Raw genomic sequence first — 17,586 nt, forward strand, 5'->3', positions numbered from 1 at the left:
TGCAATATATCTGTTAAGTACAAAATCTGCAAGCTAGAAAACAATATGTATTATGATCTAGGTCACACAGAAAACCAGTGGTGGAGCCAGGGCTAGAATGCTTGATCATCAATCCAGTACTCTGTCACCCCAATACTACGGACTGTATTTTTCTCAAGCTCGTGTGTCAAAACCAACACTTAAGTAACTGATTTGCCTTTTTTTTTTTATCAGTCAACATTTTCTGCTGGCCTGGAAAAAAACAATGGGCTGGAAGTGACCTGGGTTCCAAACCTTGATTTTATTATCTATTTCTGTGACTCTGGGCAAGTCACTTCACTTTATACACCTCCGTTTTCTTCTCTTTAATAGAGAAAGCATTGATAATATGCTTAGCCAAAAAAAAAGACTGGAAGGGCATATGGCAAAATGTAACAGTGGCCATCTTTGGGTGACTGAATGATGGGTAGTTCTTATTTTCTTCTTTTTGTTTATCTGTATTTTCTAAATTTTCAACAATAAACGTGTATGACTTTTGTAATTAGAAAAAGTAATAGAGGCTATTATTTAAAACACTGCTCTCAGAAACCCAATTGGCAGTATATTGAAGAGCCTCATTGACAATGTGTTTCTCTGGAAGAGTGGCTTTTCCCACTTTCCCGTGCTGCTCAGACGTGTAGAGATAGAGGACTTACTGGGCAACATGGAAGGAGAGAGTGTCTGTCCCATTCTGTCACCTGCCCTCAGCAAGCCACACATGGATGTCTGCAAATTGAAAGTCTCCCAATAGTCACGTTGCCCTGCACGAGTCACTATCCACAGAGGCCCGGGTACTCAGCAACTTCAGATCCTCAAGGGGCATGCACTTGTTCACGCAGCATGCAATCTGGAAACACATATTATGTGCCTTCTGTGTGCAAGACACTGTTGTAGGTGTTGAGAATAGGGAGATAAAGCAGACAGACTCAGGCTACTTGCCAGTAATGCTCTTTACATTCTAGTGGGAGAAGAAAGGCAATGAACACAAACTGATAAGGTAATGTTCAGTGGTGATGAGTACTGGGAAGAAAAAAACAGACAGGATCAGGTGATAGTGAATGGCACAGGCAGGGTGAAGTGCTTTCAAAAGGCTGGTCAGGGTTGGCTTCTCTGAAGAACGATGTTTGAGTAGTTCTGAGTGATGTGAAGGGGTGAGAAAGGGAAGATCATGACATCCTCAGCCTCTTAGAAAATGACACAGGACACAGAGGAAAAGGAATAAAGGAGTGAGAGGAGAAGATCGACAGCAAAAAGAAAGGTAAATTCAGTCATTCACATTGAGAAGGGAAAAGAGACAAATAAAATTCACTGATGATCCAGCCAAAAGTTTCATTAGAACAAATGATTGCGGGCCCCTCCAGTAACAAACTAAGGCCAAAATAAAGGACGTGAGTTTCACCTCTCTCTCTTGTCTTTGCTCTGGTAGAGGCTGGCCTTGCTTCATGTGTCAGTGGCCATCTGCAGGGTTGTGTAGGACTTCTACTCCCTGAAGGTTCCCCAACTCACCTCTCCACCCCACCATACCACCCCAATATACCTGGAATTCCCGTAATGACACACTCCTTTTGGGTTACAGCATAAAAAGCCCCTGGTAAGACTTCAAGTTTGTTTCCTGGGCTGGGATATTACATCTCCTGCATCAGTCATCCCCACTTCCATACGGAGTGGTTTCTCAATTTCTTAGTTCTGGAGGGCTCAGGACAGGAGCATTCTCGTGGGAAGTGGGAATGCCCAGAAATTACTTCAGGCATGGCATACTTCCCCAGAAGGAAATGAAAGTAGGTTCACGTGCAGTGATCAGGAAGCACCTTGAAGTGGACGATGTGGAATGAAGAGGTTGCCGAGTAGGTAGTTTGAAAGACACGCTCTGTTTACTCTTAATATTTTCATGTGCCAGCCAGGGTTGAGTCACTAATGGATTTTGTTGTTTATAGATTCCTTCTGGTGAGTAAATTAAGTTCTTGGAGGGGGGGTGGTGGGGCAGGATAACTCTTCAGGACACTGGGAGAACTTGTAGTGTATGATAGGTACTTCCAGTGCCATCATGGATTTCATATGGCTGTGATAGCTATAGCTAGTATTAAGCTGGTGAGCAAGATTTAACACAGGAACCCGGCTCTCATTCTAAAGGTGGTAATTAAATACATAGAGGTTCCTGTATACTCCATGACCTCCTCCCCCCTCCACCTACTGGAAAACGCTAGTGCACGTCCCTTCATCACCTAATGCATCGCCAACAAAGACCAGCCCACCGAGTAATTAAATAACTAAAAAGAAAGCCAAAAGGAGAAAGAGAGCTTGACTCTAGGATAATCTACGAATTGAGTAATCCAAACTGGAATCATCCAGAGAAGACTAGGATTTTGTCCTTACAGTGCCAAAATGGTGGTGGGGATGGGAGAGCTAATCAGGTCAGCAAGAGACATGCAATAGCAATTTGATTACAACCTCTAGTCCGAGTGCCTCTGATTGGCTAACAATGAGTCCCCCTAATTAGAGTCATGGGCCCAAAGCACTCAACACCCAACGCTTTCATCAGATGTGCTTACAGATGGCTTCTGCACATATTCAGAATTTTTCAGGGTGTCCTCAGCTTGTCTTCGTTGTTCCCGATTTGAGCATTACACTTTAAGTACACAGCTGAAGAGGGTGCTGATTACAAGGCCAGCAAAGCAAGTTAAGTCACGGATAACCAACCAAGGGAAACTTCTTTCAGTAGCGGGCTGAGGAAAGAGGAGGGTGGAGCAGAGTGGGGAGTAAGAGGGGGCTGCTACCTTTATGCCTGGAAGCTGAAATCCAACAAGTTAGTTTATACTTTAAATGATCCATAGTTGAGGGATTTGACCAATTTTTTTTGTGTCTTCCAACTGTTTATTTGGCATAGCATACATATGACTAATCTGACATCTAGGTTTTGGCACTGGTGTTGATCCGGTATTAGCATTCCGCTTACAAACAAATCAAAAGAGCGTTCAGAAATGTCAAGCCAATTTGGATAGATCCTTTGGGCAAGTATATGCACATAAATGAGTGTCATAAATGTTTTCTAAGTATACCTAATTGACGTCAGGGAAGCTAACCGAGGCCTTCTGTCAGCCCATTCCTTGGGTCTCTGTTGGCAACACTGAGCTAGCCCAACCATGATCCTGACCCAGCATCGAAAATCCTGTGTTCCCTTAAGCGCCCAGCAGGTTTGTACCTCGTCACATTCTTCCTCTTTGCGAAGATCCACTTCTCATGTGGTGGTGGTGGATCCAGTGTAGCTTTGGGGCCAGTGTTCTGTCATCACGCGGACCTGAAAGTCACGTGCTTCTTTGTGATTTCGTGGCTATTACAGGGGCAGCCACAGCTGAGCCAGTGAAATATGGGTGGGATTTCTATCTCTGTAGGAATGTTCTTGTAGATTGTCCACTTTTGATGCTTGTGTGGTGCTATGAACAAAGAGATGCATAAATACAGAGGTTTGCTCCTAGTTTTGGAAAACCATGACAAATCTCTACTTGCCTCCTGATTCCAGAAGAACTTCCTGGCCAAAGCTTTGACAGCAAAGGCTACTTTTGTGGAGAAGAAACCATGCCCGTGTATGAGTCTGTGTTCATGGAAGATGGGGAGACCACCAGAAAAATTGCACTGGAGACAGAGAGACCGCCTCAGGTAGAGGTCCACGTTTGGACCATTCGAAAGGGTGAGCCAGACGACATTAATTTCTTGGCACTATTTTTGTAAAGGGGACACAGGGAAGGAATGGAAGACTCACCTTCATTTTGCTTCAACCTGTTCCTCTGGGTCAGAAGATTTCCTGATTGTTTAGAAACTAACATATGACTCCCACCGTTGCTGTTGTGGCCTTTAGCTTTAACCAGGACCTGGGCTAAAAAGTAAGTATTGACTCTTGGGTTTTGTTGTCTTTCTCACACAACCAAGGCTGGAGGAGTGCTGCTTAACCCTGGCTGCACATCAGAATCATCTGCAAAGGTTTTTAAATACCAAATCCCTGAGCCTACCTGCAGAGAGTCTGACTAATTGGCCAAGTGGGGTTAAGGGTTAAGGATTGGCTTAAGGGTTTGTTCTGCAAGCTCCGCAGGTGATTCTGATGTACAGCCAGGGTTTTAAACTCCCAAACTGTAGTCTACCATTGTTTCCCAGAGGAAGCTCAACAAGCATGAAAATGCAGTCATTCAGTGCACAGCTGAGTCTCTCGAACCATGCTGGGGACTCTGCAGTAAGACAAATTTAAAACATCATCCCTGCAGCTATTCAAACCATCCCATAGCTATGAGACTAGGGCTGATCTAGTCTGGTCAAGTTTTCTAGGAATCCGAGTGTAGAGGTGAGATTTCAATTGGGAAATAACGCACATCCTTTTTCAGTTGGCTCCCGCATAAGGCTCCAGAGTGCTCGAACTTGAATAAGTTTCAGCATCACACAAGGAGCTGGTTTAAAACACAGTTACCGGGACTTCCCTGGTGGCACAGTGGTTAAGAATCCGCCTGCCAGTGCAGGGGACGTGGGTTCGATCCCTGGTCCGGGAGGAACCCACATGCCATGGAGCAACTAAGCCCATGTGCCACAACTACTGAACCTGTGCTCTAGAGCCCGCTGTGCCACAACTACTGAAGCCCACATGCCTGGAGCCCATGCTCCGCAACAAGAGAAGCCACCACAATGAGGAGCCCGCACACTGCAACAAAGAGTAGCCCCCGCTCACCGCAGCTAGAGAAAGCCCACGCACAGCAGTGAAGATCCAACACAACCAAGATAAATAAATAAATTTATTTAAAAAAAAAACAGTTACCTGGCCCTGTCCAAGAAGTGCGAATTCAGTCAGCCCCCGGTAGGGACAAATAGCCAGGTGATGCTGATACAAGTGGCACTTGGACCCATCCTTTGAGAAACAACTGCTCTAGCTTTTGTGGGCCTTTTTTCTCTCCCTTCTTTCTTTTTCAAAAGAACAAGTTCCTCTCTACCCCTTTAAAAATATGCTACAACACACATATAAGGCTCATCCCTGTTTGTTTATTTATTTATTTATTTATTTATTTATTTATTTTTGAGGTACGCGGGCCTCTCACTGTTGTGGCCTCTCCCGTTGCGGAGCACAGGCTCTGGACACACAGGCGCAGTGGCCACGGCTCACGGGCCTAGCCGCTCCGCGGCATGTGGGATCTTCCCGGACTGGGGCACAAACCCATGTCCCCTGCATCGGCAGGCAGACTCTCAACCACTGCGCCACCAGGGAAGCCCATCCCTGTTTATTTTTGCTCTAGACCCAGGAATGTTGATTTGCCATCTCTAACTCCCTAACTCCTCTGTAACTGGTCACCAGGACTAAGCACTGTTCTGTTGGCTTCCCTAGCAATGACCTCACTATGCATCCATCGCCCCACATCTCTCGCCTCACAGAAATGCATGGATGCTTTTCAACTTGCTAGTGTCGCCTCTAAATAAGCTCTTGTTCTCAGCACTGGGTAATCAAGATCTGTGCATAGTGGACAGAGGAAAACCCAGGCTCCATGTCCGTTGCTCCCTGTAGACCTCTTGAGGATTATTTAAGTGGGCTGGTAACATTGCTCCTTAACTGCAAGGCAGTTTTCAGTTGTTCACGTGTTGTTCTGATAAAAGCTATTCAGGCAAGGTTGAGACTGTGGGAGCCCCCTTATTCTCGCTCTGCCCGTTTTTATAAGGGAAAGGGAAAGGAGCTGTGACTGTTCCCCAAAGGAATATATGCTTTCTAGTGAGTTCAGGAATAAGGATGGCTTCTGCATTTACACAAACAACCTGTCTGCAAGACCCACTGCTGGTTCTTGCTGCCAAGCCAGGAGGGTAGCCCGGTGGCTTGGCAGGGACATAGTCTACCCAGACCAGGGGCAAGGGCAGAATGTCTAATACTGCCTTTGGCTGCAGAAACTCCATCCAGCATCCATGCTTGATTCTCTGTGGCTTTCCCCAGGAGTGGGTCCCACGGTCAGCAGCTCTGTCTCCCTTATCTCTGTCCTCTGGAGAACCAGGGGAGGGGTCAGTGAGCCAATGAAACCAATGGAGTCAATTATAACCCTCAAGCCGTCCAAGTTCCTGGTTAAGCAGACCACACAGCCCCGCTCGAGACTCCTAAGCCCCAGTAGTGAGATGATATGCTCAGCCCAAGCAGAAAAAGAGGTTGGTGGTTCCAGATAGAGAGCGCCTGACCACCTGCCCCACTTTGTGCTTGGCCCCAGGCATCCTCCAGCACTTCCATATTGAGAAGATCTCCAAGAGGATGTTTGAGGAGCTCCATCACTTCAAGCTGGTGACCAGGACAACCCTGAGTAAGTTGTGACTCTCTTTACTCCTCCCTGGAAAACACATCTAGTTTTCAGTGCTCTCACTGAACAGGAGCCATGGTCCATGTCAGCATCAGAGGATATTGTCTCCCTCTCCTGTGGGTGACTAAACCCAGAGTCTCAGGAGGGTGGGAGGTCTGGTCTTATCTGTGGAGACTTCACATCTGGAAGGCTATGTCCTCAGTGGTGGGGACAAGAGAGAAAGAGAGAAGATGCCTGCATATCGATTCTTGTGTTGTATCAAAGCTCTGTTTGACTGTTTGGAACTGCCCCAGTTGGTCGTGTTTCTTTCAAAGCACTCAGACACTCAAGCATACTTGCAGCTCTCCCACTTTCTACGCTAGATGGAGCCTGGGACTAGATCCTGCTAGGCACTGCGTGGGGAGGGGCCGGGGGGGGTAAGCACTTCTGAAGGAATAAAAGCCACAGAATTTCTATCCACAGGGAATTCTAATGGGCGAGACAGAACATGAAAATGCCTTCATTATGAATTAGTATACTTCTAAAGAGTTAAATACCTAAGTGCTCAGGGGAATCTGCAAAGAACAATGAGATGAGAGCCAGGTGGGCTTAGTTGGGAAGGCTTCAGGGAGGAGGTGGGTTTTGAAAGAGAAGGGTGTGACTGGACAACAGGTCAGGAAATCAGTCTAGGGAGAAGGTGCAATCTAAGAGAAGACTCTGACAGGAGCAAACAAGAAATGTGGAGGTGGGTGGGTGGGTGTGGGTGAGGAAGAATTACAAAGGCCACATAGGGTGCACAGAAAGCTGAGAAGAGTTGGAGGTAGGAAGTAGTTAGAGAGCCTGGAAGGAGTGTGGGTGCTTGCTGCAAACTTACACACAGTGTAGTGGTGTTAAAATAGGGCTTTGGAAAGATGTCTCTCGGCTGTCAGATGCATTTATTAAGTACCTACTTTGAGAAGCCATACTCTAAAGAGCCCAGTATGCCATGCTGAGAAGTTGAACTCGGTCTCCAGACCAGAGAGCCCCAGTGGGGGGTTTTAAGCAAGCGAACGATGCATTCAGATCTGTTTTTTAGAAAGTGGTACTTGCTGAATGGAGTGGCAGATGGGCTTTTAGTGAGAGAGCTGGTGATAGTCTGTAGGAAGCTATTAGACTGTATTAAGTCGGTTAGACAGGGGAGGAGGGGTCCCTGTGAGGGGCTGAGGTTAAACCATCAAGATCAGGATCAAAGAGAGAAATGAGTTTAGAATGACTCCAATATTAACAACTTTATGGACTGGGTGAATAGTTATACCATTCACCAGTGGGAAACTCTGGAGAATGAGCAGGCATTGGTGACAAAAATGAGTTTTACTTGAAGCACGTTTAGATTAAGATGCTTGAAGTCCATATGAGCAGCATTATCCAATAGGCAGCTGGACATAGGGTCGATGAGGTCAATTGTTCATTCTGCAGGAGACAGGTAGACAACTGGACAGTAGGAGAATTCAAATGGAGGAGCTGGGAGTTCTTGTAAGGAATAAAGAGGCAGAGTCTATAGGATCAATAATGTGACTTTTGAAATTACCAATTAATTTCAAAGAACATATTTTTGTTCATACTGTGGGCCAGGCACTGTGCTAGGCATTGGGGCACTTGAAAGATGATTTAAACAAAGTCTTCCCGTCACAGTTAGGATTTAGGGTGCATAATGGAGGTAGATGATGTGTGCCTCTGAAGGACGTAGGTAATGAGATGATCCCGCAGGGTCACCTGGGGACAGAGCAGAGCAAGCCTGACTCCTGTATATAGTGTGCCTGTCAGATCCTGGCACACCGTAGGGCTTTGGTAGAAGCTGCTTCCTTGCCTGACCCATCTCTCCTTTCCCATCGAATCCGAGAGAATAGGGAAAAGTGAAGAATCCCAGGGAGAAAGGAGCAGAGAAAGGGAGGCCGTAAGGAAGTGGGGCATGGTCTCCTGTGGCGAGAGAAAGAAAAGAGTTTCAACAACAGTTCTGGATTAAGAGGTGCTTGCCGACCTTGGACTCGCGGAATTCTCCAGGTTGCAACACCATGAGCACAGGATTGAAAAGGCTGAAGAGGGCATCCGGGGTAGACATTTTGTTAGGAACGCTATTCGACAGAGCAAGATGATAGCAGGGGAAGGAAGATCTCACCACTGAGGGACCAGGAAAGTTAGAAAGGGATGGTCCAGAGGCATCGGGTGGTTTCCAGTGCTCAGCACGGGTGTGCAGTCAAAAGCGCTTGCTCAGTTAGCATGGCAGAAGGGGGAATAGAGAAGTTGGTGAGGACACGCTGGAAGTATGGACAGTTCCAGGGGGTGGGGGAAGAGACAACAGGGAGTGGAGGGGGACAGGAGCAGGGATGGCAAGGAACGGAAGGGATGCGGCCGTGTTCACCCAGAGCAGAGAGGGATCACGTGGCGGATGTGAGGCTGGAACTCTCTGCGGAGCCATAGGAGGCTGGAAGGGCTGCTGAAGGTGGTGTGAGGCCAGCGTGTGGGCATAAGACAAAGCAGAGGGGAGCAGTTTTTAACAGAGGGCGGCAGGAATGGAGAAAAGAGCAGTAAATAATCAAGCAACCCAAACTAGTATTCGGGCCTCAAAGAGTAAGCAAAGCCCCAGTAATGCACCAAGTACTGGTCTCCAAAGTGCCTTATCTGACCTGCTGCCAAGTGAGCCACCTAATAACTAGCGACGTGATAGCGGAGCAATTCGCAAATGCTAAGTAAACTGTAAAAATCCCAAGAACCATACTGGGTCATCGAAAAAGTTTGTTTGGGTTTTTCCGTAACATCTTATGAAAACCCGAACAAACTTTTTGGCCAACCCAATGCTCAGGTTTTACTCCTGAGGAGGCAGTTCTGTATTATTCTTGGGATTCTTACAAATGCTGTGTGTTGAAATGAAGACTCCCTGGCCCATTTTCCGTATCTGTCACCAGAAAAGTGTTTCAGGGGCTGTTTTGCTGAAATCACGTGATGCTCATCTTCCAGCTCCCCTGGCAGGTCTGTGAGTGCGTATCGGTTCTACACCTCATTGGCTCTGCCCTCCTCTCACGTCTCTGGGCCACTCTGTGTTTGCCTTTTAGGCCAGTGGAAGATCTTCACTGAAGGAGAAGCCCAGATCAGCCAGATGTGTTCAAGTCGTGTGTGCCGAACGGAGCTTGAAGATTTGGTCAAGGTTTTGTACCTGGAAAGGTCTGAAAAGGGCCACTGTTAGATGAGACAGACAGTATTGGATAGAGTATAGCAAGAAAACTCAAGCTGCGGCTGGACTGCAGGCTTACTTTGCTTAAGTCAACAGTGCCCTAAAACCCCAAACTCAAATGCAGTCGGTTATTCACGCCATGCACAGCATAACTTGCTCCTCTATTGGAGTGGTGTGTCAGCCCTTAAACGTCTCCTCCAAAGAGACTAGAAGAGTCTTGAATTCTCTGTGGTAGGAAGAGGGCTAGAACGCCACAACCCTGCTCTAGTTTCTGGGAGAATCGCATTTCTTTACGGGTTAAAGAGTAAACAAAACCCCCGGGTTTCTATCTAGAAAGTTATTCCAGTGAAAGAAAGAGAAGGGAATTGCTTAGTAGGAGTTTTTTAGTACAGAGAAAATATTTGTATGAAATTCTGCTCTTCAAATTTTAGAATGTCTTGTGTTTTAAAAAAATTAACTCCCCATCTTCACACACACGTGTACACACACATGCACACACACACGCATGCACAGTGAACTACAGCCTTCATTCTGAGGCAAGGCCAGTGTAGACTCTCCCCTTCTTTCCCTTGCCTGGCTCTCAAGTAGCTTGGAGGCGGTTGGTACCCAGGAGGATGAATAAGGAATTGTGAACAGAAGCCTGTGCCCTTGGGTCTGTGGTATGGTTGTTGATGGCACCAACCCTGGGAAGGAACAGGAACACCATTTCCTGGCTGCCTTCACTTTGAGGTGGGAAAGAACTTTTCCATAATGACACACTTCTCTTTTCTCCCCGAACCTCCATAAAGGAGTTAGAATTGGGTAAAATTTTCAGAAACTGAATCCATATAAGACAAAAGAGTTATTGAGCAAAGGAGTTGATAGAAGTCAGCAAGGCCAGCCGTATGTTTTCAAGTCAACAAAACTCACCAATTAACAGCTCAATCCTCGCTTATTCTCTTGAAGTCATAGTTCTCTAGTCCACAAATTTCGGTTAGATGATAAAATTCTAGAAGCTTCTTAAGAGGGCGGTTTCCCTTCTTCTCCAGTTATGGGAGTTGGTTTTTACTTGGCAAAGGGTTTCTGTCCTCATGAGCTTCAGTTAGGAGAATTATTGCTCATTTGGGGAATGGGGATTCTGATAATGATCTAAACCTTCCTACCATTCTCCTCTCATGCACCAAGCATGGATCTGAATCATGGATCCCAGAGAAGGCTGCTCCGAAAATGTCTCTTTGCAGCCTAGTACCAGAGCCCAGATGATCCATTCTGAGGCCTGGCTTTAGAAATCATCTTTGTGGGAAAACTATAAATTCTCCACAGCAGGGATCTCAAGCCTGCCTTCTAGATTTATCTCCTCTGAAGGGCCATGGATGAACTCTAGTGATTACTTAAATATTAAGGACTGAGAAATCCCATGTTTCCTACCTTGTGACCATAGGTAAGAGGAACATTTTTTTCCTTATTTGACACCAATAGGGAAAAGTGTAAAAGGTCCAGTCTTTATGGCAAGCTGGCATAAAGGAGTCTATTCTCATAAAAGAGACACAGGGACCTGGTGGTCAGGCCTTCAGGGGACTAGCCTCTTAGACACATTCTTCTGGGGCTGGGGAGGGGAGGGAAGGAAGGAGGACATCCAGGGCTGAAAGGCCACAGCATTATTGGTGGGAGAGGGGGTTGGGGGCGTGATTAAGTAGCTGCTGCCTCCCTCCCAGAGGTGGCAATATCCCCGTAGTGTGGAAACGAGTCACCGGATCCTGAAGCAAAGCAGTGATTTCCCCTTGTGGATGACTCACCGCAAAGCCTCCCCACCCAGGTGTTCTCTGAAAGCTCAACCTTAAGGGAACACCCAGGGAGCTTCCCTAGATAGACTCCTTCCCCCAGGCACTGGGACACACCTTTGCCAAGCTCCAGTGTTCAGTGTTGCGTACAGAGTAGGACCGAGAGAGAAGAGAGCAAGCCGCCTGCAGTTAGTAGAGAGGAATGGATGTGGTTCTTCTTGTGTATTTATTTATACCATAAACACTTGGAACAACAAAGCCCATAAGCACCATTTAGCAGTTGTAGCCATTTTCTAGTTAACAAGTAACATGTAAACAAGAGTAACATACCAGTATTACCCTTTCACTCTTCTCACAGGACATGTACCTAAATATGGTACTTATTTATGTAGTCACTGTATTTCTGGATTTTTAAATTAATAAAAAACTTAATTTGGAAAAATCCTGTGCAGGAGTGTTGTGTGAGTGATTGAGTCTGGGCAGTACTGACCTTGGACTGGGTAACAGGTGAGGGGCAGGCCCGGCTTTTGCACGCTCAGCTTGACGCCCCTCTCACACTACCGCCTTGTGGTTAGGAGTGAGAACTTTGCAGTCAGCCGACCTTGGTTTTTAATCCCAGCTCTGCACTTAGCAGCTGTGTCAGTCTCCCCAACTATAAAATGGGGATAATAGTAGCACTGTCACCCTTTGCCTTCAATCTTGCAGTGAAATTTAATTTGGTCAGTTCATGTGAAGTGATTAGACCAGTGTCTTGTGCGTAGTGAGCATTCATTCATGACCGTGGGTGTTCAAAAATGGCATGGCACTGAAAACAGCCATTGATTTATGGCTTCTATTTAGGTTAAGACTTTAAGAGCTTGGGGACAGAAGGCCATTGACTTGGGCTTCAGGAGGGCCTCATTATGGGTCTGCTGCTCAGTGGCAAATTTGCATAGGGAGCAGGGTAAAAGTGTTGTCGCATATGTTGATCCAAACTAAAGTCCCTCAAACCCCTAACACCAGCTAAATCTCTGCTATCACAGAAGCCAAGATATAAGAGAGCTGCAGTGTCAAGCAATGTAAGGACAGAAAAGGACGCATTGGTGTTAGCAACACAGAAGTCATTGGTGGTGAAATATTGGAGAAGTGAGAGGAGCAGAGGCCAGAAGTGAGTGGGGAGATGAGGAATTGGAAACAGCAGCTCAAGGTCACAATTTAGAGATGCTCAATTACAGAGAGTGGAGAGAAAAGGTGAAGGAAGTAGCTGGAGAAGGATATGAGGTCAAAGGAAAGCTTTGTCTTAAATATGGGAGATATTTGGCCATGTGTGAATGCTGCAGGGAGGGGTCCTATAGAGAGGAAAAGGTGGAAGGTGATGGGAAAGGAGGGTGAGCCTGCTGTGTGGGTTACATGAGAAGCCACGCCCCCATGAGGAGCCACGCCCCCATGAGGAGCCCTCGAAACTCAATTCCTGACCCACAGCCTGGACAGCTTTTTAGCCTTTGGTTGCCATCCCCTTACTGTGAATTAGCTACACCTCGTTCCTGTCATCTCTGTTGGCTTGGTCTCTCTTTATACCTGACATACTTTCTTCTGGAATGATGGGCTGTAAGTCCCAATACTGCTCCGCCTCCGTTGGGGGAACCCCATGCAAACCAGACACCTTGGCTCCATCTGGCAGGCTTCCCGTTTCCTGATCGCCCACATCCAAATTTCAGCAAGTCCTATCAATTTGGTCTCCTAAATGTAGCCCATGTTTCTTGCTTTTTGCTCTTATCTTCCTCTCGCAGGGTTTTTCCTCCTTATATAGTCTTTACCCACCCCCGCAAGGAATTCCCAGAAAGCCCTCAAGATCATCTCATAAGGGCACAAGGACAAGTCCTGCCTGCGACCACATTACCCACCCTTTTGGTTCATTCTTGCTTTGGTCATCCTCTGTGAGAGGTACTGCTGGAAAAAATGGCCATCCGCTGCCTCCATCAGAACACGTCTCGTGATGGTCACCACAGCCGCCAACTGTGATATTGCCCGAGGGTGCTCCTTCTGCTGGCCTAGAAGTGCCACCACATTGGTCCTGCTCTGGAGTCCTCAGTGTTCCACAGTGGCACCGTATCCCGTGCACAAGTGGAGAGAAGGCCCTCCTCCCTCCCCCTGCGATGTTAAACTTTGCCACCTTACATTAAACAGCTAACATGTAGTTGATGAGTACATATTATATGGACCAAAGCACAGTCTTCTTGTGCTTCAGAGTCTCCTGGAGTTTCTCAAGGAAACAAGCCTTTAACAAGCCCTTTAGGTTCCCCTTTCAGCTCTTCTCAGTTGCCAATATGGAGAGGTTCTGCTGAACACAGCCACCCTCATTTTATTTATTTTGCAGCTATTGCGTATTTTATAAATTAAAGGTTTGTGGCCACCCTGCCTCAAGCATGTCTCTCAGTGCCACTTTTCCAACAGCGTTTGCTCATGCCTTGTCTCTGTGTCACATTTTGGTAATTCTCGCAATATTTCAAGCTTTTTCATTATTATTCTATTTGTGATGGTGATCTGTGATCAGTGATCTTTGATGTTACTATTGTAAAAAGATTACAACTCACCAAAGGCTCAGAGGGTCGTTAGCATTTTTAGCAATAAAGTCTTTTTAAATTAATGTATGCACATTGTTTTATTAGACATAATGGTGTTGCACACTTAATAGAGTACAGTATAGTGTAAACATAACTTTCATATGCACTAGGGAAGCAAAAAATTTGTGTAATATGCTTTATTGCCATATTTGCTTTATTGCAGCGGTCTGGAACTGAACCTGCAATATCTCTGAGGTCTGCACGTATAAGCCTGTAAGACAGATGTGAGTCTGTTCCCCTCATCCCTCTTTCCTTTGGTGCACATGTACTGCTTTTATTCCCCAATGAATCCCTCGTGCAAATTGACTTCAGGGGGCCCAACCCCACCAGTCTGCCAAACAAGTTCAGATACCTCTGAAACCTCCAAGCGGAAGAGAGAAGTCCTTGAATGCAGAGCCCCAGCTACAGCATGAAGTCTCCCAAATATTTCATACACATTTACAAGTTTGTGCCTTTGTGTATGTTTTCCCACCGCTAGTATGTTCTTCCCTCGTCTTTGCCTGGCAAACTCCTACTCATCCTTCAAGACCCGGTCCAAATGTCACCTCCTCTCTGGAGCCTTGCCTGCTCCTCCCCAGAGTTTGCCACCATTTTCCATTTCTCCCTATGTACTCTATCCTCCAACATGCCAAATCCATTCTCCAGGTACCTACTGTGTCCTTAGTACTTCTGTGCCTCGGCACACAGCTCCATTTGCCTGGAACATTCATCCTCTGATGTCTCTCCTTCACGAACACATACTCAATTTTTAAGACTCACGTTGCTCATCTCAGACTGTCCACCTCTTTCAGGCACAGTTCGTTCTTCTCCTAGGAAATAACAACCAAAACACTTACCCTGTGCCAGCCACTGTAGTCATCGATTGACATGTATGTTTTCCCAGTTAATCCTCACCACAGCCCAATGTGATAGGTCCCATTATTGACCTATTTTAGAGATGAGGACATTGAGTGCATTCACCTTTCACATGCCTTCATGTGTTAAAATTTAAAGCATTTGCCCAGCCACAGTCTCCCTGATAAGTCTGGAAAGCTCTGAGAGGGCAGGGACTCAGTGCCCAGCACTTCCAGACATTCAATAAATATTTGCCAAGTGAATAGTCAATGTGATGAGATTCTTTCTCCAGCTGGGAAGGAAAGCAGTCCAGGGATTACTTAAATATCCAAGGGTGAGGCCAGCCTTCAGGACATTTTCTCTGTACCTAAGGAAAACGAATAAAATCTGGGTTAACAAATACAAATGAAAAAGTGTTTGTTTGCCTTGAAAAATGATTTTCCATAAGGTGTCTTTTATTTATTTCATCTGTATATATATTTTCTATTGAAGTATAGTGGATTTACAATGTTGTGTTAATTTCTGCTGTACAGCAAAGTGATTCATGTATATATATATATATTTTTTTATATTATTTTCCATTATGGCATAAGGTGTCTTTTAAAATCACTGATAAATATTGGATTTACACATAGAGGTTTTCTTTTGGTGCTTAAAGCAAGATGTCCCTGCATTTCTGGTATCAGCCTCACAGCTGTGAAGGATTCTTGCTTAGACTTCAATATTGTGGATAAGTATAGCGTCTATATTTCTATATATACTATCTATATCGTAGTGCAAGATTTAGAATAGCTACAGTACATATTACAAAACTTTCATGTCTATATGTGTATGAGTGAATAATTAGACTCCCACATGGTGTATCTAGAGCCTTCACAAAATGGACAGTACAGAAGACCCAAGGCCTGGCTTCAAGTTAATGTAGACAAGAGGCGTTCTGAGTTGCCTCCAAGTATAAGCAGTCCCCAATCTAGGAATGAAATATTGGCCCAAAATTTGGAATCCAGCATGCATTTTCTTATAGAAACATTCTATCTGATGCTCAGATCTCCAGGCCAGTCCACACAAGCCTCTTGAACTTTGAACGTAGCCAAATTATATAGAGCACTAATTAGTACCTGCTTACGCTCCGTCCTGGGGGCACAGGCAGAGGGGTGGAGAGATGAGCAAGCAGGGAGTTTCCTTTCACTTTTCTGGGTGGGGCGGGTGAGAGGGGGGTGAAGAGCAGGCTCCAGGCAAAAATCTCAAAGAAGGCAAAGCTTGTACTTGCCAACCTCGTCTCTCCATTTCATCACACATGCTCTCCGGGTCCCCCGTGCTGTCATCCCCTCTTCACATCCCGCCGTCCTAGACCCAGGCTTGCCTCGCTCCTCAGAGAACCTTGGACTCCACCATTAGCTACCTCACTCAACAATCAGAACCTGATTTCCTTCAGGGCAGCTGTCTGGGCCTTCATGAAGGAAGCAGGCTCAGTGACGTGAAGGAGAGTTGCTTAACCCTCAGATACCTTTTCACTTCTAAAGACTACTACTCTTTATTACCCTGAAATGAATTCCCCAATTACAAGATGACAGGCAGAGGGCTGGGGTGAGCGAAAACCTTCTGACAATGGAGACAGTAGGAGGGAGGGGTGTGTGTGTTGGGAGGGTTGATATTTGGGGGGGGGGGGGCTGGAGGAAGTAGGCGGCACCGAGTAAGCAAGGCATTCCTACTGTTCCTGTCCGAATAGCTGCCCGAGGAAACACTGCAGAAGGGCTTTAGCCATTTTCAGTCCTGTGATCAAGATGTTCACTTCTGTTTAAAGGCTCAGCAAAATGAAAGATAAAATAAGAATTTTGGAGTCAAACCTTGCAGGGAGTCCACTCCTATCAGGAAACCAGGAGGAGACAGGGAGCTAATACATGCAAACGCTTCACATTTCTTTCCCTTTCTCCTTGCTTCCTACACCTCTTACTCTCAGTTTCCTTATCTGTACAATGGGGAGAAGAATAATCCTCACCTCATAGGGTTGTGGTGACATTTGAATGAGATCATGTCAAGTGCTCATGATGGTGACCGGCATGTAACAAGTGCACAGTAAATTCCAGGGTTTTTTAAAGTTAGATGAACCATTTGTTCTTGAACTCTAGTAGTTCAGAGAAAGGGGAAAACAGTCTAGGCTTGGGTTGTTTCAGGCAGAAAGTGGAATCGGAGCCTGGTTTTAAAGGAAATGCCAACCTGGGATTGCTAAAAGGTCCTGGTATAGAAAAGGAGAGGGCATGTCCCCACAGGACTTCAGCCAGGACTCAGTAAGAGCAAGAACCTGATTTTAATGCCAAGGAGGGGAGGAATAAATTTACCCACTAGAAACTGAGAGCTGAGGCTGCTGCATTTAGTTTTAAAATGTCATCACATGACTACAAGTTAGGAAAACGTGGTTGACCACTTTTTCGGTTCTGAAAAATGATCTGGAGGTTGTTGTTGACCATGATGTCAATAAAAGCCACAGTGTGACATGCGACTTGGCCATCCAGTGTTCATTTACTTATAGGCTATAGTAATAGGTAGGCTTCCTTCTTTCATCAGCTCTTTATGGAACACCTGCAGAGGGCCAGGTGCTATGCTTGGTTCTGGGGTTTCAACAGTGAACAAGAGAAACCTGGCATTTGCACACACTGAGGTTAAGGTCTACCTGAGAACACGTGATTCCAGGTGGGATGGGTGGGATGAAAGAATCAGTCCAAGGTGCTACAAGAATGTAGATCATGGGGGCTTGACCTTATCATGGAGGAGCAAAGAAAATTTCCCTGAGGAAATGACATTAAAGGACAGGCTTAAAGAAGACTTAGGAGTTGGAGTTCCACACAGTATTTTGTTTGCAAACAAGGTTTCACTGCCTTAAA

At 45.9% G+C, this 17,586-nt stretch overlaps 1 protein-coding gene across 7 annotated transcripts in view; it reads left to right on the forward strand.

The window, feature by feature from the left end:
* The window catches only part of CHRDL1 (chordin like 1), a gene marked incomplete at its 3' end in the record, with an annotated part of 116,253 nt that extends 104,584 nt beyond the window's left edge, over positions 1-11,669 (forward strand). For all 7 annotated transcript variants that reach the window (XM_081221296.1, XM_081221294.1, XM_081221299.1 and 4 more), the window contains 3 exons: positions 3,536-3,703; positions 6,234-6,323; positions 9,389-11,669. In XM_081221296.1, the coding sequence (XP_081077422.1) occupies positions 3,536-3,703; positions 6,234-6,323; positions 9,389-9,519 (389 nt within the window). The remainder of the gene's footprint in view (positions 1-3,535; positions 3,704-6,233; positions 6,324-9,388) is intronic.
* Between the last annotated feature and the right edge of the window lie 5,917 nt (positions 11,670-17,586).

Source organism: Mesoplodon bidens (assembly GCF_964165515.1).
Source record: "Mesoplodon bidens genome assembly, chromosome: X".
In the NCBI taxonomy this organism is placed as follows: Eukaryota; Metazoa; Chordata; class Mammalia; order Artiodactyla; family Ziphiidae; genus Mesoplodon; species Mesoplodon bidens.